Genomic DNA, 26,045 nt, shown 5'->3' with positions numbered 1-26,045 from the left:
ATTTTGTAACAGAATTGGTGGTGGGAGATAACAGCTTTAAACTCCTATCTCGCTGAATACACCTAGACCAGATGAATATATACATTGTAGAGGAGAATGCTGGGAACATACAGCAGCCAAGAAGAGAGAAAATATAAACAAGAGAAAGACATTATTTCTTGCATTCTAGAAGAAAATATTATGAAGAAAAAGAAAAGCAAAAATAATCTGAAACTAGTAAGCCCGATCTTCAGTATTCTAGGTTTTGTAGTCAGCCATAGTACAGTGAAAGCAATTTTCAGTTTTAAATAATATAAAATTTATCTGTGACTTGATTAACAATCTGTATTTCCATCTCATCTTTTTCTCTTTGCCTAAAAAACGTATCATCCAAATGTATTTTCTGAACAAGTAAGTGTGTTTAAATAGCTGCACTCTGAGAGGTTTTACAGAAATGGATTTTGCATGCTACACCTCCTGTTATCCCTCCCCAGAGCCACCAGACTGTGTCTTCCAGCAGCTGTCACCTCCACTGCCTCGAGGGGTTTTGGAAGAAGGGGGTTGACATCCACCAGATACAACAGAGAAGATTTTGGCAGTCAGATTCAGGCTAGTTTGCCATGTGGGGTTATACCACAAAATACCATTTAAAATGTAGTTACATGCACATCAGAAATTGTAATACTTGCTCTAACTGACCACATTATAAACATTGATGGAATGGTTAGAGGACTGCAATGAACGGATGCAGGCTTTTAAGGAAGGAGAGGCAGGTGTGGTTATGTAGGGAATAACCTGCTGCAGGAGAGCATTTGAAATGCAAACAGCCCTGGGGCCAGGACAGGAGTCAGTGAAGAGCTTCAGCATCAAGATTAATGGGCACATCAACATGGGCACTGTTATGATGGGAACATGTTATGTCTTGCCTGCTCAGGAAAATATAGATAATGCCTTCAGCAAGCAAGCGGAACTTTAAGAATCACAGCCTTTGGTCATCAAGGGGACACTTAACACCCTTAAGATCTACTGGAAGGACAGTCCAGCAAGACTCAAGTAATCTAGGATACTTCCTGAGCACATTGCAACCTCCCGGAACATATAGTGGAGGAGTCAAGAAGGAAAGGTGCTCAGACAGGTCTGATACTTAAAGAATATGGAAGAACTGTTGGGAACCATAAAGTTAGAGGCTGCCTTGGCTGCAGTGACTACAGAGTGGTGGAGGGCAGATCCTAAAAGGAGATAGGAAGGGAAAAATCAAGACCACAGCCTTGGATTACACCAAAAGCCATTTCCATCTCTTTGGGGGTCTGCTTGGAAGAATGCCATGGGATAAAATCCTGTAGAGAAGAAGGTTCCAGTAGGGCTGGCTGATATGAAAGGATCACCTCCTGAAGCTCAAGAAAGGTCTGTTCAGACAAGTATAAAATCAAGCAGGATAATTTTCCAGAAGGGCTGCATGGATGTGCAGTGAGCATCTTGCTCCTAACAGGAGCTGAATCTTGGAAGGTATATGAACAGCAACAATAAAGGATAATACAAGTAAACAAACTGCAAAAGAAAAACAAAGGAAAATACGAGTCTGCTGCTGAATGGAGTATGGGAACTGGTAATACATGACACAGAAAAGTCATAGCCTTCCTATGCTCTATTTTTACTAGTAAGATTTGCCTTTAGCATTCTAAGACTTCTAAGACTAAAGGAAAGGAATGGAAAAAAGAGTAATTACCCTCAGTGGAGGAGAACTGCTTTAGGGGAAGGTTAGGCATATCTGATGGGCACAAATCCATGAGGCCTGAAGGGATGCACCCAAAAGTGCTGAGGGAACTGTTACTAAAAGGACACTCTTCCGTTTGAAATTTTATGGTGATTGAGGAATGTTCCTAGAAACAGGGAAAAAGCAAAGATCACTTCTGTCTTCAAGAAGGGTGAGTTGGAAATGTGGCAAACTCCTGGACACAGAGCCTCACCTTGGTCTCTGGCAAGCTGTTGGGAGAAAATCTTCCTGAAACACATTTTTAAATACATGAAGGACAAGAAGAGAGCAGTCAGCATGTATTTATGAGGGAAAAACACACCTGTCAAACCTGACAAACCTGATAGCTTTTACAAGGAGGTCACTAGCTAGGAAGATAAAATGGGGAGAGCAGGGGATGTTCTTTAACTTGACTCCTGTGAAGCCACTCAATCCCTGCCATCACGGACAAGCTGACAAAGTGAGGGTTAGAAAAGTGGACAATGACATGAATTGAAAATGAGCTCAGCTGCTGGGCCCAAAGTGTTACAGCCAGTGGCTTGAAATCCAGCTGGAGGCAAGTCAGTACCTGTGTATCTCAAGATTCAATACTGCGGCCAATACAGTTCAATCTTTTCACTGATGATCTGGGATACTGGGTCAGAGTACGCACTCAAGAAGTTTGCAGATGACACAAAGCTGGGAGGAGTGACTGATAAATCCTGTGGGTGCAGTGCTGTTCAGAGAGATCTAAACAGGATGGAAAAATAGGCAGGGAGAAATCTCATTAAGTTCAGCATGGGTAAATGCACAGTATTGCTCCTGGGGAGAAACAACTGAGGCACCAGTATATTCTAGCAGCTGAGTAGCTGGAAAGCAGCTTTCCTGAGGAGGGTATTTGGCTTCTGCAGACCAAGCTGACCATAGGTGAACAGTATGCTCTCAGGGTGAAAAAGGCCAACACCATCCTTGGCTGCATTAAGAGCACTCGCAGCAGGTCAAAGGAGGTGATCCTTCCCTCTACTCAGCCCTGGTGAGGCCGTACCTGAGTGCTCAGTCCAGTTCTTGGGCTCCTCAGTGGCAGAAAGGCATGGATTTAACTGAACAGTGTCAAGTGCAGGACCCCAAAGATAATGGATGAAGGAACTGGAGTATCTCTCATATGCAGAGAGGCTCAGAGGTAGGACTATTCATTTGGAAAATAGAGCAGTCAGGAGATCTTATCAATATGTATGAGTAGCTGAGAGAATGAAGATGAGGGGGCAGATTTTTCTCCACGGTCCAGCTGGCAGGACAAGAGACAACCCGCACAAATTAAGACATGAAATACTACCTGACCACAACAAAACTATTTTTTGCTTTGAAGGTGGTCAAGAACTGGAACAGTTTGCCCAGAAAGACCGTGGACTCTCCATCCATGGACTGGACAACCTGCACTACATGGCCCTGCTTTGAGCAGGGAGGTTGGACCAGATGATCTCAAGAAGTCTTTTTGAGCCCAAATTATTCTGTCATTCTCTAATTTTGTCCAGTACAGCCCCAAATGTGAGGATCATTGCCAGAGAGCTCACTGTCTTACCATGCTGCACTCACAGCCTTTAAGGAGCATCTTTACACCAGAGCTGCTAGGGTGTGATTTAAACATGATCACTTTAGGAAGTGAGGAAGCCTGTTCCCATCAACCAACCTGGAGCTGTACTGTACAGCTCCTATCTGGACTTATATGGCTAGAGGAGTACTTTGACAGAGTAACTTAGGTACCAGACCTAGACCAAAAGATTAATTACAGGTATCTTGACAGGTTCACAGAGTGATTCTTTCCCCAACAGCAGGAGAGGAGTGGACACACACTTGTACTTCACTCCAACGGCACAGCCTAGAGACTGGAAACAGATTCAGGGATGCAGACAGCTTGGGTACACGCTCAGCCAGGTACCTTGGTGAAGGCAGAACACGTCTTTGACACTGGACAGTTTGTTTTCTCATTGCTGGAAGAGAGAAAGCTAGTTATCACTGGAAACATTTCTAAGTATCTTATAGTCTGGGGCCAGAAATTTAGCAGGGGACAGTTTACATTATTATAATATGTAATATGCAGCAAGACTGAAAAGACTTCTTTAATTCAAAAATGTAATATCCCAAAAGTCAAACTTTTAAAAGAAATGAGGACTCTGAATTCTCTAAAGGAACAGTATTTTAATAAGACCTTTAAATCCATTTGTGGCTTCCACAGGTATATATTCCCATGATGCTGAAAGGAGCTACAGTTCATTAGTTGTTGCTATTTCCAGTGAGCTTTTATGGGTTTAACTGCAGGATAAAGCAAGAGTTGACATAGCTTTCAAACATGGCTGTATTTTTTTTCCATGATCTCTGCAGCTGCCTGACACTTTTTGTTAAGCAGAAATCCAGTTTTGTTGCCCCATGCATAAACAGGGTTTGGCGAGCACTACAGTGGTGCTGGTGTGCATCTGAGGATCCCACTTGTTCAAGAAGTTTCCTGTGACCTTTAGGACAATTTTGGCTAAGCAATCATTTAGCCAAAGTGCTAAGTGGCACTAACTGTGAGCGGTGGAAAGAACTGCTATGGTTTTTTTCATCTATTTTTTTGTTTTTGCCTATACACTCTGAAATACTTCCAGTGACAAAAATCATTAGTTTAATGCTCCCAGTTATGCCATAAAGAATCAGACTGTCTTAAAAAGGTTTTATAAAAGACTCAGATTTTAAATTCAAAAAGCTCACTGAAAGTCAATGATATTTACAGCCTGACTCTGTTTCCCCTATATTTATGAAACAGACAAAAAATGTCAGTTGAAGTTGCACTACCAGCAAAACAGGACCCTGATACAAAAAATATAGCTTTTGTTTATTAGCCCTATAAAAACACACATACAGAAAAGCCTGCTCAAAGAAATCAAGGAAGGTCCTGTTGTCACCAGCATTCACTCTGAGAATTAAAAGATTTTTATGGTTTATTTAAAGAGGAACTGTTAAGACATATTGTAAATGGAATGAAAAGAAGTTTTGTGTGCTTTAACAGCTGAGGTCTTATAACAGGAGACATGCTATGGTAAGCTTGGGCAGATGACAGGAGAGATTAGCAAGGAAAACTTTCATTTTAACTAAGGCTATATTCCATGTGATAATTTTTCATCTTAAATATATACAACATAGTTTGCTTTACTGTCAAACTTATCAGCTCACACACAAGCAGCTGAATCTTTAGAAAGACATCCTCAGTGTCCTGCAACCCAATTATCTGCAGGAGGCACAAACTATGCAAAACAAAAACTATCACAATGCTGGTGGCAAATGTCCACGTGAATGGAAAACCCTGGTTTCTTTGACTCAACAAGCTTCAGCTGTGTTTGGTTTTTTCTGTCTTTTCTCTTTTTTTTTTTTTGCTGTTGGTTTCTCAGAAGACAATTTTTTTTGTTTTGTTTTGTTTCTTGACACCTTTTGCCATGCCTTGGGACATTCACAAATGTCTGCAATCTCTGTGGCAAAAATATATCTTGTTAGTTAACTGATACTCAACCAGCTCCAGTTACAACCTATATACAACACAATACTAAAATTAGCATTGCTTTTTGTTCAAAAAATTTGGGTCAGCATGTGGCTGCTACTGTGATATAAAATGTTTTCAACATATGCCTGCCCAAAGACAATCAATCAACTGCTCTTCTGTTTGCCAGGAAAATTCATGGGCAGAAATTCTCAATGTAGCCCAAAACAGTAGAAAATTGAAATGCATAAAACAGGAAGTCACCATGAAGATAAAACAGTAAGATTGTCATTTGTGAGATTTTCATTCTTACCAGAATCTCACAGATCAGAGAATATTTTGACTTCTCTGAGACAATCTCTATCATGTGGATTGCTGGAAACTGGGAAATTGCATCTTTCCCTTTTCTTACATTCTTCTCCAATGAACGTCTCCTGTCTGGCTGAATGGACCCTTGCTTTGACCTTTACAGCCTTGCTTCTGCAGATTGTGTGTTGAAAAGCCAGGGATCTGGAGCCAAACGTTCAAAGAAGTGTAATCTTGTAGGTCCTGGGTACATAAACATCTAGGCAAAATCTTTATGTTTGCTCTGCAATTTTAATTCCCCTCAAAACTTCATCAAGCGTTCTTGGAAGACTAGAAATGCATGGGATTGGGAGTATTTCTAAAGCCTTTCAGTTTTCATTCTCTTTGCTATAATTGCATATACAGAGCTTGGAGTTTAGGAACAGATAAAGAGTACACTTGGCACCACTACACTACCATGTGTTTATGATCTGTTTCTGGATCTACAAACTACTGTGAAATTCAAAAAAAAATTTTCACTTAGAATTTCCTACCCGAACAGGTACTGATACACTGTGTAGACTACTTTTAGTACCTGAGATTTGGTGTTCAATGTGACAAGTGAAATAGTAACATTTACCCTCCCTTATAGGGCTGCTGAAAAATTATATCTCATTTAAAAAAAAACAAACAAACAAAACCAAGTCCTAAAAATCCAAAAGAAAGGCAGTCATGATACACAACTAATTTTAAAGCATGTAAATTCTAAACAGATGTATTGTTGTATAATTCCTAAATATTCATTGGCACTTTTCTAAAAGATATGATGTCATCCAGAATGTGGTTTGGACATGTTTCTGCTGCTGAGTGCTATAGCAGCTTCAGGGATTTGTCTACTGGAGGACTGAGTTTTTTCTGTTGAGTCTGGTTAGAGTCAACGCTGTACAAATAATCACTATTATTTCACCATGCTAATGTTGACAGTATACATTTATTGGTAAACTGTAATGTTTCTCAGTTCACCTGAACATAATTTTAAAAAACAATACTTCTTTCCATATCCGGATGAGAGGTTAGTCTGTCAAAGACATGCTGTTCATTGTCCTTCCTTTTCCCCCTCAAGTATTAATTGACTTTGATTATTCATTTCTTGATTATCTCTGATTCCCGCTGATTACTCAGCAATCATCCTTTTGTTTCTAAATGAGTCAATGTGCCACTGATTATGAGAAGGAAATACAAGTCTCTACTGTATATTTTCAAGCATATGAAATGGCACTACCTTCCTGAAATTCCTAGACATGATTCACTGTGAGATGGAAAGAAACAAAAAATCCCATGTGTCAGCACTGTCGATAAAGCCTGTTTCACTCCATACAGTTACTGAGATGCTCTGAGCATTTGTCATGTCTTTTCTAATCTTTGAGTTTACTGCAAGTGTTATTTTCTGCTCAGTCATACAAACCAGTCACTGAACAGGTATCACACACACCCCCTATGCCAAGGATTCTAAGTGTGACTCAGAGGATTTTCCAAGTGAAGCAAACTTCTGGAAAGGGAGACACATGAAACACTACAGAGGTCTGTGTTTCTGGGAAATTCCTATATCCATTTCCACATGGAGGAACAAACTGCTGTGGTAAATCATCTGCTGGACTGCATCTTGGGTGAGTCTTCAGGGAAAAGGGAACAATTTACGCCTTAGCCTCTGTGGTTTTTCTCTACAGTGTCAGTCACTGAAAATTATTTTATATTTCCACAGTCTGTAAGATGCACATGTGAGTTTTTTGGCACTGTAACTGAAGAATTTGTACTATAAGGGTTGTTTATCCCCCTGACACAGAGCTTACAACTCAGCTCAAGAATGACTGTCAGGCTGCAGAGCTGTTCTCTGGGGAGCCTGTCATTAATGTGATAACAGTGTTACAATAGTTGCCTGGCATCTCTCAGTCACTGCTTAGGCACACAGAATACAATGAACATTAGGGTAGGAGAAGTAAAGTTTATTGCTTCAAGACAGCTTATGCAGACCTATCCACATGGCTTGCAGAAGGTAACAGTGAATGCAGCTATTTACATTTCTTTTACTCATCAGATCTGTTTGTAGTTCAAGCACTTGTCCTGTCACAGATCCAGTTATAAGACTGGCCTTCATCTTTTGGCTTTGAATGCCAAAAAACATATGCAGGATGCACATTTTGTTTCCTGTTTCACTGCAAGTAGTTTCTGGAATGTGCTGGTTGATGGGTTTTTGTCAAAAGTGCTCAGTTTACAGTCAGTTACAGCATTAAGAAGAGAATGAAAGAGAATGATTAAATTCCAGATTATGTTGTATATCTACGCAATTCCAGTCAAATAGAAAATAGATTTTTGTGGAGATAACAGATCTACACAGAGGTAACTTATGGGCAGATTGGAGTCTGTAGATGAAGTTCCTCAGTGCTTAAAAACCATGACCCTATAAAGTTGTGCACCTCCCATGAACAGTCACAGGATGAAAGTTTAAGGGGCAAGCAAGCAAGTCACATAGAAAGGCCTGTACTGGTGGACTGAGAAAACACAACTCACAGTTATCAAGGACTCACCACCAACTAACACTCACCACCTACAGACATTGTCATAATTATAGAAGCGCTTGCATTGCATCTCTGAAAACCCAAGACTTCTGCTTTGATTTTTCCAGGACATTGAAAAGGTGTAAGAGAGCATTTTATGCTTTCCTGGATAGACTCATAGAAACAGGAACGAATAGCCTACCCAAGCTTCTAAGTTTTTTTTAGGTTTTCTGAAGCCAGGCAGTCCCCCAGCACATACCAGTTTTCCGTGCTAGAACCAGAGCAGACATTTGTCCTATTTAAGCACAGAGCATATGCTGGTGAGTATTCATTTTTGTTGAGTTGTTCTAGTGTTTTCAGATACTTTATTTTCTACCACTTAGTGCAGATCTATGTATACTTAGAAAACTTTTCTGCTGTTTACTTTTTGAAGTTTTTATTAGCTAGGATGTTGTAGAAAACATGGCTTGGGAGTATTATAGTAAAACCAGCTAATATGAACAATTCTATGTTCAAACCCCATTTTTGACAGGAAAACAATTATCCACTTAAACATACCTGGCTCATTACTGGAACATTAAATGAAGAGATGTGTTTTACAGCAGTGTCACTAGCATTTGTGTTCACAGCACCAGCTGTGAATCGTGTGTGGTGCTAATAGTTTGGCAGCTATGACAAAGACATGAGCAAGCTCTCCTCCCATAGCAAATCAGTGATGACTTAAACATGCTTTCAAGAGTGTATCAGCTCTTCCTGAATGTAGCACATAAACTCAAATCTGTTCTGTTTTAATGAATGGCTGAATTACTCTGTCACCGTCTTGCAGAACATATATGGCAAGCCTTGGGTCCCTTTGCTAAGGGCAAAGGGACAGTGAATAAGCAGGAGGTTTGTGTGTACTGTAGAAAAGTTTTCTAACAAAATGAACATTGTCCTTAACAGTTCAAAGACTGACAATGGTGCAAGACTGACATCTGCTTTTTTCTTCTCATCTACCTCCTAAGCAATCCTACATGTTCATGTTCAGGATTGCATGCACTTACATTTTTCAAAAAGAAAAAGGAGACTGTTGTCCTTCCTACTTGAAGTTATCTGTTAAGGTCCTAAGCCCTCACAACCCTTAATAATCAGTACACTAGAAGAATTATAGCTATCTTTTCCAAGATCACATCATAGTCAAAATTGTGACTTGTTTACCTTGAAGTACTGAGTAGCTAAGGAACAGATTATTGACAATCCTTTGCATAAGGGACTACAGTGGCCCACATACCACAAAAATAGTGAATACAACAACCATAGAGCTAAAGGGAAGCCACTCAGAGTCTCCGAAATAAACTCCCTTCAGAATGACCACCATCATCCCTACTTTTCACTTTTTTCGTATGGCCTTAACACATCCAAACACACTCATAAAGAAAAGAAATACATAAGACACATCATGTGGACAAAGAGTACTCATGTCATGTGAAGCGATACCAGTGAATGTTCAGCTGAAAACACTAACCAAACTAATATGATGCAGAAAAATCTGTCCTAGCGGAAGCCATACTGAACAGCTTTTCTCTGGAAATTCAAGGATTCAAGGTGAGCCTCACCACTGCCAAATACAGAGGGCAGATCACTGCCCTGGTCCTGCTGGCCACATCATTTTTGACACAAAGGCTCACACGTGGCTTTTAGCCACACAATGGTTTTTTATCTATGTATTTTCTACATACAGATTTTACTTTCTTCAAAAAAATACCAATAAAAGACATGAGAACCTAATTTAAAAACAACTAATAAATTTTGTCCTTCCTAAAGTTTCTGATTTTGCTCCCTTTACTTATCATGAATTTAGAAGGCAAAAATTCTATTTGAAACAGGATGGAGAAATTTAAAGATAGTATTGTTATTTCTGATTGAAGCAAAGCCCTCCTCCTGGATTTAGGCCTTCCAAAAGTTCTCTAAGAGCCACACTGTGGCTTTCCAGCCATTCAACAGTGAAGTCAAATTGAGATTGTAGTTTAAACAAATTAGGACTAAATTACTTTGTTTTCTTGCCTCTATGATCACACTTCATTCTGATGATTGGTACCATATATATGGTGCTGCTGATGATATCCTGTCATACATCTCTTCCCTTGGCCAGATTGTGCATAAAGCATGCCCCAAAGTACCAGTGTTGTCCTCAGAAGATTGACCTTAAGGATGCAAATACATTTCTCAAAGTAGGAACTACCATGAATTTTCTCCAATATTTCTGAGCTTAAACGACAATCTAAATTTGGCAAAAAAACATAAGCAAAAAGTAGTCACTAAGAAAACTGATTCCTGTGAATCTTATTTTGTTCATGTTCCAAATAATAAACTAGCAAAGTAGTCATGGTATCTAAATTCTTCTCCTACACACTTTTCTGCCTTGCAGCCTGTGACACAGTCTTCTTTATAAGGTTTCACATAAGAAGCTATTCTTCTTGTTCACCAGAGGAAGGAATTCACACACAACTGCAGAATGCAGAGTACTCAGTTCACAAAAACCCACTTTGCAAGGTAAAGCGTGTTCAAGGTATCACATTTCCCGTGCTTTTTGAGTTGGACACAAGCTCAGCCCCAGACATCGGCTGTGCTGTCAATGTGGGTAAAGAGAAGAGGCCACAAGTTCAGTTAGGTAGAAGCTGTGATCATGGTGTTGCTGATTCTCTGAGAGACTAATTTAAGTAGTGTCCCACAACATATGTAATGACAATGTGCTGGAAAGCTGAATTCCTCAAGAACAAGGGAGATGGCAGATATTGGACAGACCACCCCAGTTCCCACAGGGGATACCACTTCTTGCAGGTGTTCTGTACTTTCTTCCTCCAAAAACAGCATCAGACTGAGCAGAGATCCTGAAACCTTTGCAGAGTCAGTTAACACATCTCTCTCCTCTTAAGTTTTCCCTCCACCACCATTCATGCCACCGATTAAGTTGATTTCCTTTTCTTTTCCCTCAAGTTTGAGAAATGGAGAATGGAAGAACAAAGCCACTGAGATCTGCTTTTTAGTCTGTTAGCAAAAGTGCTTTTTAGCCCTTAATGACTACCATAATACTGAAAACACATCACACAAGGCATCAGACTCCCAGTACACATTGTCCAGGTAAGACATTGTTCTTTAAGACCAGCAGTGCCAAATCCTTCTCATCGAAAAGCAGAGAATACACTAATAGATTTGCACTTACTTTCTACTGCACATATTTTCTTCTATCATCAGAACTAGACTGCAGACTGGGTTAATTCATATGTCTGAGCTGGCAGTGGACCTTCCTGTACCTCAAATGGTACACGTTGCAACAGACCAGTGGGGTACACTGAGGAAGGCGTGTGAAAAGGGTAACAGTGGTACTGCTTGAGGACTGCCTCGCCTCTTCCCAAGCTTCAGTCCCCATTCTTGTATAAGACCTAAACTAATCAAGACATTTTGGATATCAGATACAAATAAGGAATCAAATTCCTCCAAGATAAAATCAGTCAGCAAGAAAGTAATGCGATCCTAAGAAGACAAGATAGCTAGTTTCTAAACTGCATCACTCACCATCCAGATGGACTTAATGCAATTTTCATCAATCTTTTGTGATGATACTCTTGAGGAATACTAGGTTTGTGGGCTGGTTCATCTGTCACCTTAGGTTACTTACAATCACCTAATAGATCCATAACCACAGGCACAGGAAAAAGGTGTGATGAGGAGGAAGCTCAGATGTGCAATCTAGTAGTAAAATATCTACCTGATATTTTCCAAGCACATATATTTCAAGACACCAAACTCTCTAGGAGGATAGCTGTGCTGCTGCTGCTGTAACATACATGTAAACACACAATTCATAAAGTTTAATGACTCAAGAAAAGCTGCAGCCATAGAACAGTCTGTGTCTTGCAGAATTTTCTTTATGCCATTGACACAAAGAACAATTCAAAGTTCTTGGCAGGTACATCCATGTTGAACAAGTGATCAAGAAAGGCTAGCAACAAGGGCAAGAGATAAGCTTTATAAAATAAAACCCTTCTATAGACCAAATTCATCAACAGTGTGACAGGTGCAAAGATCAAGAAGATCTTGGATTTTACATTAATCTTCAAGTGGTAGACTACAGTTATATCCAGCAGTGCGTGTCTGAATTACCGGTTAACATCCAGCAATGGTTTGGTCCTTGGCAAAGCTTTGTCTTAAAAAAAGGACATATTCCAGCTATAGCGATTGTATATGTTTTACAGCAGGGTGGGAGTGCATGAAACAATGGCAGTTCCTAGATAGTGCAATTGCAACAGAGGGGGGAAATGAAGAAAAAGTATATGCAGGAAATGCCAGCAAACACCACTTTTCCCACACTATGGATACTTCCTCATACTTCAGAACAATAATACAGACATAACCATAAGAAAAGGTCAGTGATGTCAAACATGCTCCCCACATTTCTACAGGCTATACTGTGAAGAGACCTTTGCTCAGTAAAAGTAGTTGAGCACAGTCTACTCACTTCTACCTGACTCCTGCCGCTTCAGAAAAGTGCCTCAGGCAGTAACTATTATAACTGGATAGAGATCCAGAAAATTCCTACCACAATATTAGTAGAAATCCATAGAAAAATCGGAATCATATCCACAATGCCCCTCCAGAATCTTGGTCTACTTTTGTGGGTGCATTGTGGTGACATACTGGGCTCCTTTCTTTTTTGAAAGCAGCATCATGCACATGCTCTGTGCAAAAATTAAAGCTGCTAGCTATCAAAATTTACTGGTCAAACACGGAAGAGTCAAAGCATTGATAAAGATACATTAATTTTTCAGATGAAACCCTAGGCTTTAAATATGTTTGAAATATTTTTTATTTTGATCAGCCATAACTAGGTTATTTGATTACATTAATAACTTTTAAAATCTTTTTATACAAAAACTCTGATAGCTTAGAAGTGATTTTCTGCTCCCTTTAAATGTCAACCTGTGGTTTCTTAAACTGCTTAATGAGGTTTTAATCAATTTAGCTCTTTTAGTTCCTTAGGCAGCCTGGCGGTGCTGAAATTTGAATTAAGAATCACAGAATAATTAAGGGTAGCATTGATTTTGAGAAGACTGCATCTCATCAGATTGCGCAAGGCTTTATTCTGCCTGGTCCTGAAAACTGTGAAAGATGGAGGTGGCACAACCTGTGTTCTCTCTCAAGTGCTTTGTTTTCTTCATTGGGAAAAAAAATCATTATGTCAAGCTGTTAATTTCAGGAACATTTTCTGTTGTTTGACCATCTTCTCATATGTGTCTGTGGGTCTGATGAAGAAACCATGTGGTGATGCTCTTTGGCCTGTGTTATGCTGGAGTTCAGATTAGAATATGTGACATAATGCCCTGTGGCCTGTATGTCTTTTCCAGTGACTCTTACAACAGAAAAAAACTCAGCATTCCATTCACTGAAAATCCAAACAAGGCATAATTACTGCCATTTTAAGGCTGCAATGAGTACAGGAAAGAACCTAAAGCAAATTAATTTATCATGCTTGGGTATCAGGATTTAAAGAGAGCACAGAAGAATAGAGATACTTTCTTTCTTAGCTCCTTTTTTGACATTGCCAAAACTCATATGGTGAAAGCTGACAATTACAGTTCAACAAAAGCTGCATCTGTTCCAAGCATCTACTGCTTTGCTCTGCAAATTATTTCTTCAGAATGTTTACCAAAAGCTGAGAAATATATTCCTTGGAAAGTGTTAAACAGTGAGACTACTAGGTGTCCTAAGAGCAGCTAGTATTTACCAAAGAATTTACTCTAAAGCTACATAAACAACAAGCACATTACAAAAATTCATGTTGAGGATGGATGGCTTCACAGTAGTGGCTGAGCAGGCATACATGGTTGTATTACTGCATTCTAATTCACTGAGGACTGAGACAGATCGCTATGTGGTTACTGTCGTAGTTGCGGGGGGAGGTCAATTTTTCCAGGGGGATGTGGGCAGGCCAGTCAGTGATCAGCTTTTCTGCTAACACCTGGATTGGTCACTCGGAGGTTTAGACACGCCTCTGAGGACACAAAGAGTTAAAAGCAGGACTCCAGGGGGGTTCAGCCTCTTTTAGATTCCGGTTTAAGCGGAGAGACGTCTCAGGCCTCCTTCCCCTGCCCAGCCACGAAGCTAAGTAAGAGAGAAGAAACACGTGGTCGGGCTCAGGTAAACCGGAGCCCCGGGGGGGAGAAGAGAGTAGACAGGACTCTGGAACTGAGCTGCCCCGTCCAGGATGGAGGGGTGGAAAACTGTGGAAGTGCCTTCTGTGTGTGCTCACCCCCCTCCCCCCCCAAACTCCAGGAGAAGGTGCCCAGCCAGGTGGGATTTGCCCAGCCTGGGAGTGCCTGAGCCTGCAGCCCTGCCGGGAGCCAGAAACTGTTAACTCTTGCTTGGCAGAAAGAAACTTTTCTTAGACATTGATTCTCATGACTGGTGGTTTTGGAAGAGAGAGGGAAGCAGCCTGGGACCGAGATGATAAAGCACGATTGGAAGGAACCCGATGGGCAAAGAATGAGAGGAGTAGCTTTCTGAGCTGGACTTTTCTTGCATAATGTCAGCCATGGACTGAACTTAAGGCTCTTTTGAACATAAAACTGCATTTTTGGGTGGATGCAGCTGCCCCTGCTTTTGCTACAGTGACTGGCACTTGAAGAGTGGAGCGAGCAGAGAAGAGAGGGGGAGGGTGTGGTGGCGCCCTCTGCCCTCAGGGCAGACCTGCTCCTGGAACCCCGGCCCCTGGGTGAAAAGGGGAGAGCTCGGCATGCAGCATCCTTAAAAGAGCCCTGTATGCAGCTTTAGACTATGGACAGCGGTGAGAGCGCTGGACATAGGAAAAAGAGAGAGTCACCCTGGCAGACTTCTCCGGGCAGTGCCACGGGTGACATGGAAACACATAAGGGGTGGACCCGTGTTTTCTGAGGAACAGTCTGTAGTGCGAGAGAGACTCCTCTCTCCCTTGCTAAATTGAAGCTTGGTTTGTTTTTTTTTTTTGAGTGGTGATTGTTTGATCTAAAACCCAAAGGTTTGGTCTGTGAAGAGTAATGTGTGGGGGGTGGAAACTGAGAGAAGAGAAGAAATGTTCTGAGAAGTTTTTATTTCTGTCTCTGTGTGTGTTTAAGAGTTTTTCTGTCTCTGTTCTTATGTAATATAATAAAGTTTTGGTGTTTTTTTGTTTTCAAGATTTAAGCCTGCTCTGCTCTGTTCCTGATCACATCCCACAGTAGTTGTTAGAGAAAAAACATATATTCATGGGTGCATTAACATCTGGCCAGTGCCAACCCATGACAGTTACCTACAGAGCTTGCTTCCAGAGCTGTCAGCCTCTTACATGCCTTAAACCCACTTAAATAGATAAAGAAGTTGGTAATAATGGAAATGATATAGCGGAATAGAACATAATCATGTCTGAAATCCTCCACAGACTGTGAGGCCATTTTACAAAAACAGTCCTTGGAGTTTTGCTATACAAAGAAGTGGTCTTGATACTCAGCACCTGCTTTTACCACCTGCACATAATTCCTGACAGTTCTTCTGTTTCCCTACAACCAGCTCCCTATAAGTGTGACAGTGTTTGAGGGAAGAGGCTCTTTACCGGCAAATGAATAAACCAGAAGTTCAGGGGAAAGCAGAGAGGAAATACCAGACCACAGGTTGACTGGTAAGAGGCCAAAGGCAATTGTGCCAGTACAAACACTGAAAAGGTTAAATGTAACATTTATAACAATTTATAACTCAATTTAATTTGTGGTTTGTTTGTTTGTTTGTTTGTTGTTGTTTTTTTTGTTTTTTATACCACATAAAAACACCACCACCACACAGCAAAGTGAAGATCCCACCAAACCTGGCTATGCCTACTCTGAAATGATTTTCCTTGAAATTAGCTCCTCAGTGAAAGCTGCACTTAATCAGTTCTTGAAATCTCTCTTTAGACAGTTTGCATGAGATATGCCAAATGAAAGAGGAAAGGTTTAATATGATTAACTGAGAAATGTGTGTTCAGGGTTTCTGTGGACAGGTCTTACTAATCCAATTCCAGATCTCTTCGTCAAGCTTATTTGCTAATGGAAACGTCAGCCCAAATACCATCTACTGGACACTATTTTTTTTCCAGGACAATTATTTTTAGACTAGAAAGATTCAAAGCAATTAAGCAATCTGTAATTTACAGCCATTCAACACTTTAAAACTGTTGCTTATAATAGTAAGGTCATACATACACCTGCATTGTTTCCTGAGTGTATAATCTTTCAAGATTTATTTCAGCTGCTTTGAATAATGAACAATTGTCATATTCATCGTCATTAATTTATATGAATGAAAACAGAGATTTTAATTAGTACTATGCCTATGGTGCATACAACCAAAGACTGCTGCAAACCTAACACAGAAACAAAGGTTCCCTCTCTGATCACTTGTGAAATGCCCATCAGGTAACATACACATGCTCAGTGACTGCATTTCATTCAACAGCTTTAGAAGCTGCACTCAGATAGGCTGACAGGTGTATCACATCCAAATATGGGACTGATGTGAAAATAATCAAAAAGATTCTTTTGAAAGGCCACTTAGCCCAGGAACAGATCCAAACTTCCCTTTGACTGTTTTGCGTCCCTAAGTAGGGACTTGCTCACATGAGAGATACCCAGAACACCAATTCGACAGAGCATATATCTGCTACTGAACTGAAAGATCTAAAGCCTCCCAAACAATTTTATCAACAGTTTCATATGACAAGTGGTAGATCAAAAAGATAATGAGAAGTATGCAGGGGGCCAGCACAGTATCTGCAACAAAGGCTGAAGAGGAGGCGAGAAAGGAATAGGGGTACAAGTGCTGCTCTAATAATGCTCTAAAGGTATCTACAGAATCTCTTGATAGGACTACCCAATAATCTCAGTCTATAATACGAATACAGCACAGTCCAATACAAGCAGACTTGTCCCTTTCCTTTGGGTCAGTTCAGAGTGAGACAAAGATTTTCATGGACATTGAGCTTTCCTGTTTGACTTTTATCAGAGTCCAGCACCATTTAAGAGACTAGATGTTTTCCCCCTTATTCAGTTTCTTCATGTTTGATTTAATTAAATTAAATCTGCTAGGAGGAGAAGTAGACTGAGAACACTTACTGATTTCATGCTTAGCTTACAACAGGTAAACCATCAGGATAAATGTTCCTTCAGAAATATCTTATTATGAATATAATGGGGGAGCATCTAGGGCTGAATACTTGTGTGTTAGAGATTATTAGCTGGTTCAGTAAAACCCATCAGCACACCAGTGTGCTACCTGCTCCCATATCTGCTGACAGACAACACTTTCTACATATGCAAACCACAAGAAAGCAGAACTATATTAGAATACTCCAAGGTAGCAAAGTGTTACAACAAAAGCCTGCAGAAATACCAGTGGAAGCAAAATCACCTATTTCTCTGCAACTTCTACTTCAACTCCAAAAATCATTTACCCTGAAGAAACAAAAAGCAACCAATGCCTGAGAAATTAAACCCATTTTTCACTACATGAAATATATGATATTTCTTTCTCTGATAGTCTCCTTCTTCTTGCCATGTTGTCAAAGTCCAGATTAAAAATGTAGTTAATGCATCCTTTCTACGTATTAGAGTAGAACAGAAAAGTAATAGAAACTATGAGATGAAACACAGGTTTGTCCAGATAAATAGCCATCAAGTCCAACAGGAAGGTATTTCAAAGGTCTGGAAACACTGATAGACACAGCCTCTTGATGCATCATCTACCAATTAGTCGCAGACCCTAGCTGCCTATAAACTCCAAAACATTGGGCTGTACTAATCTAAACATATGGCATTCTTCTTGTTTGTTACTCATCTGGGCCAACTAATGTACAAAAATTTACATTTCTTACAGCAAGCTCCCAGCTTTTCCATTTGAAAGCAGTAAATCAGGACCCATTAATTAAAACTGCTAAAAATCATGCAAGTACATAACATTTCTAAAGTATAACTTTTTGTTGTTGTTGTTGCATGCAGCCACAGATAAATATTTATGCTGTCTACACTACACTTTTTACACTTTTTTACACTGTCTATCAGCAAGGATACTTCAACCTAATTGTGCCGCTCTTCTGAGAGAATATTATAAAAGCAAATTTGTGAAGCTGTTAATAGCTCTCTTATCTGGGCTGTCTGCTTATATAATAGCAGTGCTTATTAGGTATATGTTGTACTGAAAACAATACTTTGAAGAATAATTCACTTCACAACTGGTGCATTTTGGATAAGAAATCAAGAGAGGGTGGGAAGGCTAAGTTCACTGCATTCCTGACTCTCCACTGTCTTGTACATAGATGCATACACTAGGCAAGCACTTCAACTACTTTTGCTTTCCATCCATTCTGTTATCTAAGTAAATGGATAAAGTGTAAAGCCATACAAATTTGATTAGCTTTCAAAAAGGTATTAATGCAATGCTGATAATCCTCAGTGATTAACCTGAGAGGCTCATCGGGGCAAACATTTAAGGCTAACACACTACCATACCTAGCAACCACAGTTAACATTGCATCCACTGCAGACTATTTCTAATCCCTCCTCCTCCCCTGTTAAACCTGCTGTTTAACAGCATTAATGTCCCTAAATATGAGGGAAGCGAACATGCCTAGTACAAGAATGAAAGGCGGTTTATGCTTTAGGGCTTCTTCTTTACACTTACCTACACTTGTAGGAAATATATCCTCGTTGTTGATTTGCACTTCGATCCAGTCCATGAGAAGATTCATATATTGGGGTGCTGGCAATGCTGTGGGCTTCTTGTACTTCAAGTCATCCTGCCACCGGTACTCATACTTGGGGCCTCCAGACATCACTGGGCATGTCCTCTCTGTGCAGAACTCACAGATAGTTCCATAAATGAGGTTGATCCTATTGAAGAAGTCAACAACATGAACAGCCACCCAGTCATTCTGGTCTTCTCCACTGGGCAACTGCACCGCTGCTTTCAAGTCCACACCTGAGTTGAGAGATGCTTGTGCTCGTTTGTGAAGTTCAAACCTTTGGGTTCCAGGTTCAAACTTGCGTTTTGGGCGGAAAGTCTTATCTTTATTAAAGACTTGCTTGAGTGCTATGGACATGTCTGTTAATCTTCTGCACTGCAGCAGCTGACAGGAAAGCACGTCTGAGATTTAGTGCAAGTATCTGAAAACAGCTGCTCTCTATCACCGGCTTTCCAGCCCTGCTCTTTTTCCCAGAGAAGCTTGTATCAACTTCAGAGTAATTTATTAGCTCTTCCTCTTGAAAGCCTCCCTGAAAGGCTTCATTTCCCTAAGGATATAGAAACAACACACATGAATGGCAAGCTCAAGTCTGGTCAGTTTGCTACTGCTTTACCAGAATTTTCTGGCAATTATAAGATGAAAAATAATATATAACAAGATATCCTTAAAAACTGCCCAACCCCTAACTTGAAGATTTAATTTTTTTTAAAAAGTGCCTCATTTTTCGGTGTATTAAGGTATTAATTTCTCCACTCTTTTTAAATATCTACCCAAATAGAGGATATTAAGTTATAAAGATGGGATTTCAATAAATCTTGTATGAGCTTCAAATTTTAAAACCAACTTTTTTACTTTGCTGGATTTTTATAGTCACTGCATGACATTCAAAATGTGTATGTAAGTTCAGTAAAAAAAAAACTATGTGACAAATTAGAATCTTTATCTAACTGCTCCTAGAGCTACCAGAGTGGCCTCTAAGCATTTACCATAGCTTCAGTGCTCATCTCTGTCAGAAAAAGAAATCAGCAAGCAAAATTTATCTATATTTGTTCTCTATTTTAAATTATTGAGGTGTTTGCTTTTGCAAACCACATAAGAAACCTACTAAGAAGTGTAACTACAATACTGCACAGAAATAATTCTTGTTTCCCACAAAACTGTATGAGATCATTACCTTTCTTGACCCACCTTCAGAAATTCAGTAGTGAACCTAAATTTCTATTGGATTGCGTAGGACTATTAGCAATTGTGAAGCTGCCACTTTTTTATAGCTCCATTCATCTTTTTTACAGAGGAATATTTGGCATTGTTCTTACAAAAGCAAGAGCATAGACTTTGTGTTGTTCCATCTAACCTAAACTGGCAGTGAAATGGTTTCAACAGTGAGTCTGACTGAACAAATAAATTACTGCATGACAGCTTTGTTTGCTCTCATATATACATGAAAAAGTATATTATCACTAAATGTATACACTTAAGAGTGACAGGATAGACAGGTGCTGTTTCAATTAGATTTTTGTCTTAGTACTGAAGATGTTATGAATAAATATAGAAAACAAACCTTTAATTCTGTGGAATATTTAAATTAAATAACACAATATGTGTTAAACCTACACAGCAGTACAAAAATACTCCCCTATCAGTTGCCAATTCTTATGAGATTATCTGTTTCCACCGTTTCCCTTAACAGAAATCATAAAAATTTTACTAGGCAGTGTGTGCCTAGCACTGAATTCTTCTGAAGACAGTTGCCTGAGGCTTTGCTGAGGGACAAAAAGGAAGAGAAAAAGGTATTGCTTTCTTCTTAATAACCACAAGAAAGCAACACCTACCTTAGCAAAGAGAAATCGGGTATGCTAGACCTTGTGTCCACAGAATAGGATGTAAATGCCATAAAAAAATTCTCTTCCAAATATGTGAAAGCCTGGCATGCAGGCTAATTTGCTGGCAAGCAGCAGGCACACAGAATCAGCAGAGAAGTGCTTGCTCTAACTTTTCCTTACGGCATGATGGAAGGATATTCCAATCATGACCTTACAAACAGTCATTTTTTCTATTTCTGCAAAATCTTGTAAGTTTTGGAATGAACTCCAGGGAGATGATTGTCATATCTGACATGCTCCTTGAGTAACATTCAAAGACTGAGATCCTGAATATTCCAGTCCAGAAATTGACCTTTGTCAGGGAAAGAAGATTTTAAACAAAAGTAGCCTTGGAACAACTAAGTGTCATTGGCAGGAAAAGAAAGTAGTTCTAAGTAGTCAACTTTGCCCTACAATTTGTTGTTTGTTTCTAAGACCCAAAACTTCCAGCTCTCTGGAATACTCTGTGGCAGCCACCTGTTTATTTAAAAGCCCTTAAAAATATAGGTGAGCAGTGCTGCATAGACTGAATCTGTGACTGACACATTTGGAGATGGCATGGAGCCAATGTCCCAGTTTGCAATAATAAGCAGGTTAGGTCCAGTGTTTTACAGCTCAGCTAACCACTTTCTTCCCCACATTAATACACTTAGTACTCATGTGGTCTGACTCCCTTCATCACCTGCAAATATTCACCAGAACATGCAATGAGTTTTATTTAAAATAACAAGCAGAGCACCAAATAAAACTCATCTTCAAAAGACACATTTTGAAGGATAGTACTCACTGCAATTAAAGCTCCTGCCAGAAAAACAGAACACACTGTATTTTGTAAGCTGTTCTCTACTAAATAAACAAACATAGGTAATCACATTAAATAATGTTTCCCACTCCTCTCCATATATTCAGGGAATCTGTATAAAATCAGTTGATTTAGAGAAAATTCAACCAAAACATTCAGCCAGCAACCCATTATCTCAAGTCTTATGTTGATGTTGAAGGTCTCTGTGGAAGCATACACACAATTCCAGTCAAATTCACCTTAAAGACTCATCCTAAAAGATTACTGTGCAGCCAGGTGAAACTGTTCTTTAACTCACCAGGGCAAAATCAGAATAAACAAGAACTTCCTATACATTTTGTGTCCAGAGAATCTTCTGTTCAGTATCCTGCAATAAAAGCCAAGGCTCTTCCTCGTTCATTTTTCAGTAACTTTACAAAATACAAAAATACAAAGCTACCTTGTATCTCACTGCTTAATTTCTTTTAAGAGATACAGCTCTGCTAAGAGTATATTTTTTTTCCTCTTTCTCTGTTTGGAAATGTGACTGAAGTCTGTGCAATGCCAGAGGATGGACAGACTGGCTTTTTCATGTATTTTCACATTCAAGAATGCAAAATAGGAAAGTATAAGACCTGACCTTCACAAAAATACTGCAGTGAATCAACCCAATGAAATACTTTTTTTTTTTTTTTTTTTTTTTTTTTTTTTTTTTTTTTTTTTTTTTTTTTTTTTTGTATTCTGGTTCTTGATGGTATTTGCTATCTAATTAACCATTCTCTTTACCCAAAAGCTAATAGAAATGAACAATGAAATAAGAATTTAGGCTTCTCTAAACATTCACAAACAACATCACCACTACTTCTTTGGAATAAAGAAGCTTGCCCTTTACTCACAGGAGACAAAGGAAAAGGCTCACCTTATTTTCAGTAGAGATCAAACACAGACATTTCAGGTCTGGACATCCTTCAGAGACCAATACTAATGGGAGAACTCTAGGCAAAGTCGTTGGGCTCTGAGAGCATCTCTTCTGCTTAGGCAATAAAGTGGCAGGTGTTAATGGTAGGATGGCCACTCCTTTGCTTAGGCCTGAATCACTAATCCATTGCAGGAACTCAATTACCTTTAGACTTCCAACACTTCCTGTACTGTGTTTGAATCAACAATCATGACAAGAAATTTTTCATTTCATCCCAAATCACATAGTGTCAATTAAAACTTTGTATGGGGGACTTAAAAACCAAAGCTATTGCTTCAAAACTGCATAACATTAACAAAATGAGAACTCATCAAACAGCTTCAACAACAAATGATAAACAAACTCTCACCATTTTTAAAGAACTGAGACTATAACTTGCCTTGCCAGCCATCACATTCACTTCTATGACAGTTTTCACCTTACAAGAATGACAAATGCTTCCAGTTTCATGATCTCAGCTGGTCTTGGGAGACTTGCTTCAGGGCTGAAACATTGACAGTATGGTGTGGGTCAGACTGAATCACAACTCCTTGAAATCTGTGGTACAGTAGCACCTACCCTCATTCCACATAAAAAATAAATTTGTCTCTTAATAAGAGATACTTCACAGAGTAATGCCAGCAGAATTGTTCCTGGCTTATACCTGTGTTAAAAGTGATAGAAACTGATTTCTAATCTTTTATGACAGGTTCTAACTATACATAAAGGCATAAAGAATAAGGTTACCACTCATGGTATTTGGTTTAACAGTATACTGGGACAGTGTGCTGCATGGGCCTCTGAACTAAATGACTGTTCTGGTATGAGCAGCTCAGAGAGGTAATTCCTCCCAATGATTCAGTTCTTCTTTTTTTTCAGAGCAATGTATTTCTGGGACAGTGACCAACATCGTTTCCTGATGGACTATTTCACAGCATGTATAATGCACTAGGTGAATTCCCTTGCTGGCAGAGCCATGCCTGAGAATGGTAACCACAGATATGGAGTTGATCTCAGGAAAACCAGACATCATAAGCTTCATCCATGGCATCAGCACCACAGCAACCAATGCTGTCCTCCAGATCGTGCACAAACAGAGACAGAAACTTGGCCTAAAATCAGGTATACCGACATCAGGAAATAATAAACCAGTCCTACCCATATAGATACCATGAAAAAAAAAACAACAAACCCACCCACAAAAAGCCACACATCATGACCAGCATCATATCAGAGTCACTGCTGAGTTAAAAGCATGCTATATAATTTCCCTATGTATTTGATATTAAACCACAGGTAACAAGAATGTTAAATGACACGCTGTTTATAGACATATACCTTTCATCATATTCTAAGAAGAGTTACACAAGCTTTAGAGGTCTTCTGGAAAGGTAGCTGATATAAATCCTGTTTCATTAAACCAGACAGTGAGGAAATATGACTTCTCCAACAAAAAAAGCACAGACAGAGATGTCTATCCAGTGATACACAATATGAAAACCAACTCTGCATCAGATGACTCCTACATTTTTATATTTTCCTTTTTAAAATCTAAGTCTTCATTCCTCATTTTTTCAGGAATGATACTGGTTGAGTGGCCATTTCCTTTCCTCTAAAGCTGCTGGGATTACTTTATGCTAACCACAATAATGACACTGCAGACTCAAGACACTCAGGTGGATTAGAAAGAGGTCTTCTCACAGTCAGAAACACTTCTGACATATAACAATATCCATTCATTTGACATGCATTAACTATCCTTTGCTTTGTCTGGGCATGGAAAAAAAGGGAGCAAGTGATTTTGCAAGACTAACAAAACCCCACAGTTGTAAACAATCACAGGAATTAGCATAGTGTTTCCATAATCAAAGTGTTAAGGCCCAAAGAAACAAATATAAATAACCTTTGATACTTTTTTAAGGTACAAGACTGGAAAGGGAAAGCAAGATACAATAGATCTGTCTATATAGCACTGTGTAGAAAACCGTGTGCTTTAAAAATGAATGCAGCTATGTAACAAGAGATAAACAATTGCTAAATTGGATCAGTCTGAAATAAATGATGATTTATGATTCTGCAAAAATACTGAGGTTTTCAAAGGATAAAATTGAAAAAATAATTTTTGCTGAAGAATACAATCACTGTCATGATTGAGTAGGAATGGCTTGAGCTTAGATCAGGGCACAACACATGATGTTTGTAGTCATTTTTACACTAATGCCCTTAAACATAGCATTGTATTTTCCATGAGCATGTTAGATAATGTTAGGTAGAACTACTGCATTTATGTATCCCAATACTTTATTTACAAATATTTCATTCCAATTCTTTCAATTACGTGCCCTTCTATACAGATGCAGAAGCCCCTCCTTCCTTTTAGGAAAACTGGTTATACAAAACAATTAGAAGTTGACTTCAACAGCAGTCATTTGATGAAGTGCATCTGTTCAACAGCAGTAGAATCAGGTATGAGTATTCAAATCTTAGATGATAAGTCCTATTTATTAATGCAACTGAAGCATGTTTTTTTCTCAATGGCCACTCATCTGGTATCATTCTAGTGCCTTTTACAAATCTTAAATCCAATTACGCCTTATCTGAAGTTCTGCAAAAGTGCACTGACCACTATGAAGGTACTGAAAGTACCCTGACACCTAAAGTTTATATTGATTACAGCATCCATGGCATTCTAGTTAGGAATCTGGACTTCCTGTAGCATATAATTTAAGGTGAACTGAAATAAGTATCTCTCAGAACTACAGTAAAGAAACTACAAAAAACACATTACTTAGATTACACTGAAATTCAGCTTATGCTACCCTGTTATCCAGGAAAATGAGATTTTGACCCGTTATAGACTGATAGTCATGCAGGGGTGTGTATGGCTACCTTATTTTTCTGAAAACTCAGTGCTACTTCCTCTTCTCTCATTTCATGTTCCTACCTTCTTGACATCTCCCTTATGATACCTGGCCCAGGAATTTGTACATCCGCTTGCAAGGAGCTGTATGAGATTTACGTGTAAACTGTAATAATTAAAAAAACCCACAGATTTTTCATCCCAATCAACTTCTTTGATCCCATTTGGTCACACAGAACAGGGAAAAGGAGAACCTAAGAAAAGGTGTGTGGAAGGCAGAGGATGAGATAGATTGACTAAAAGGGAGTGGTTATTTAGCCACAGACACTTAAGTGAATTACAGTGTTTGTCACGACAATTTCAGACCTCCCAAACTTTAAAGCAGATTGGGAACTCCCTTTAGCTCAGGCGACTACTGACAGACTGACAGATCACCGTGGAGCACGCAGTTCTGACATTCCCTTTGAATGCTGTTTTTCTAATTGCACACAGGTTTTTCCAGTTCTCTCCCTGGTTCATAGGCTTTTTTACTGGTCTGAGCTGTTGGTAGCACAGCTGCAAGCACAGTGAATCCTGTGCCACTAATCCTGAATCACTAAACCACATTCTTCATTCTTTAAGCACAAAACCAGCCTCTGCTTTCAGTTATCAAGGCCCTGTTACCTGCTGTGTCCCTCCACCACCAATAAAGCAAAGCCTTTACAGCTGTACGTGGCTTGTTTCACCAGCTGCTGTTAAAATCACTGCTCTTGTACACAGCTGA

General features: G+C 39.4%; 1 protein-coding gene across 2 annotated transcripts in view; it reads right to left on the bottom strand.

Moving 5' to 3' along the window:
* The window catches only part of MOB3B (MOB kinase activator 3B), a 102,888-nt gene that overhangs the window by 40,659 nt on the left and 36,184 nt on the right, over positions 1-26,045 (bottom strand). The window contains exons 2-3 of one of the 2 annotated variants that reach the window (XM_063423792.1): positions 22,793-22,927; positions 18,761-19,368 (exon numbers count right to left, since the gene is read on the bottom strand). In XM_063423792.1, the coding sequence (XP_063279862.1) occupies positions 18,761-19,178 (418 nt within the window). In that variant the 5' untranslated portion in view covers positions 19,179-19,368; positions 22,793-22,927. The remainder of the gene's footprint in view (positions 1-18,760; positions 19,369-22,792; positions 22,928-26,045) is intronic. The other variant, XM_063423791.1, reaches the window with a different exon arrangement.

The sequence above is a fragment of the Prinia subflava genome, chromosome Z, assembly GCF_021018805.1.
Source record: "Prinia subflava isolate CZ2003 ecotype Zambia chromosome Z, Cam_Psub_1.2, whole genome shotgun sequence".
Taxonomy (NCBI): Eukaryota; Metazoa; Chordata; class Aves; order Passeriformes; family Cisticolidae; genus Prinia; species Prinia subflava.
Note: the sequence above shows the minus strand (reverse complement) of the source record. Positions and strands in the feature narration are given on the sequence as shown.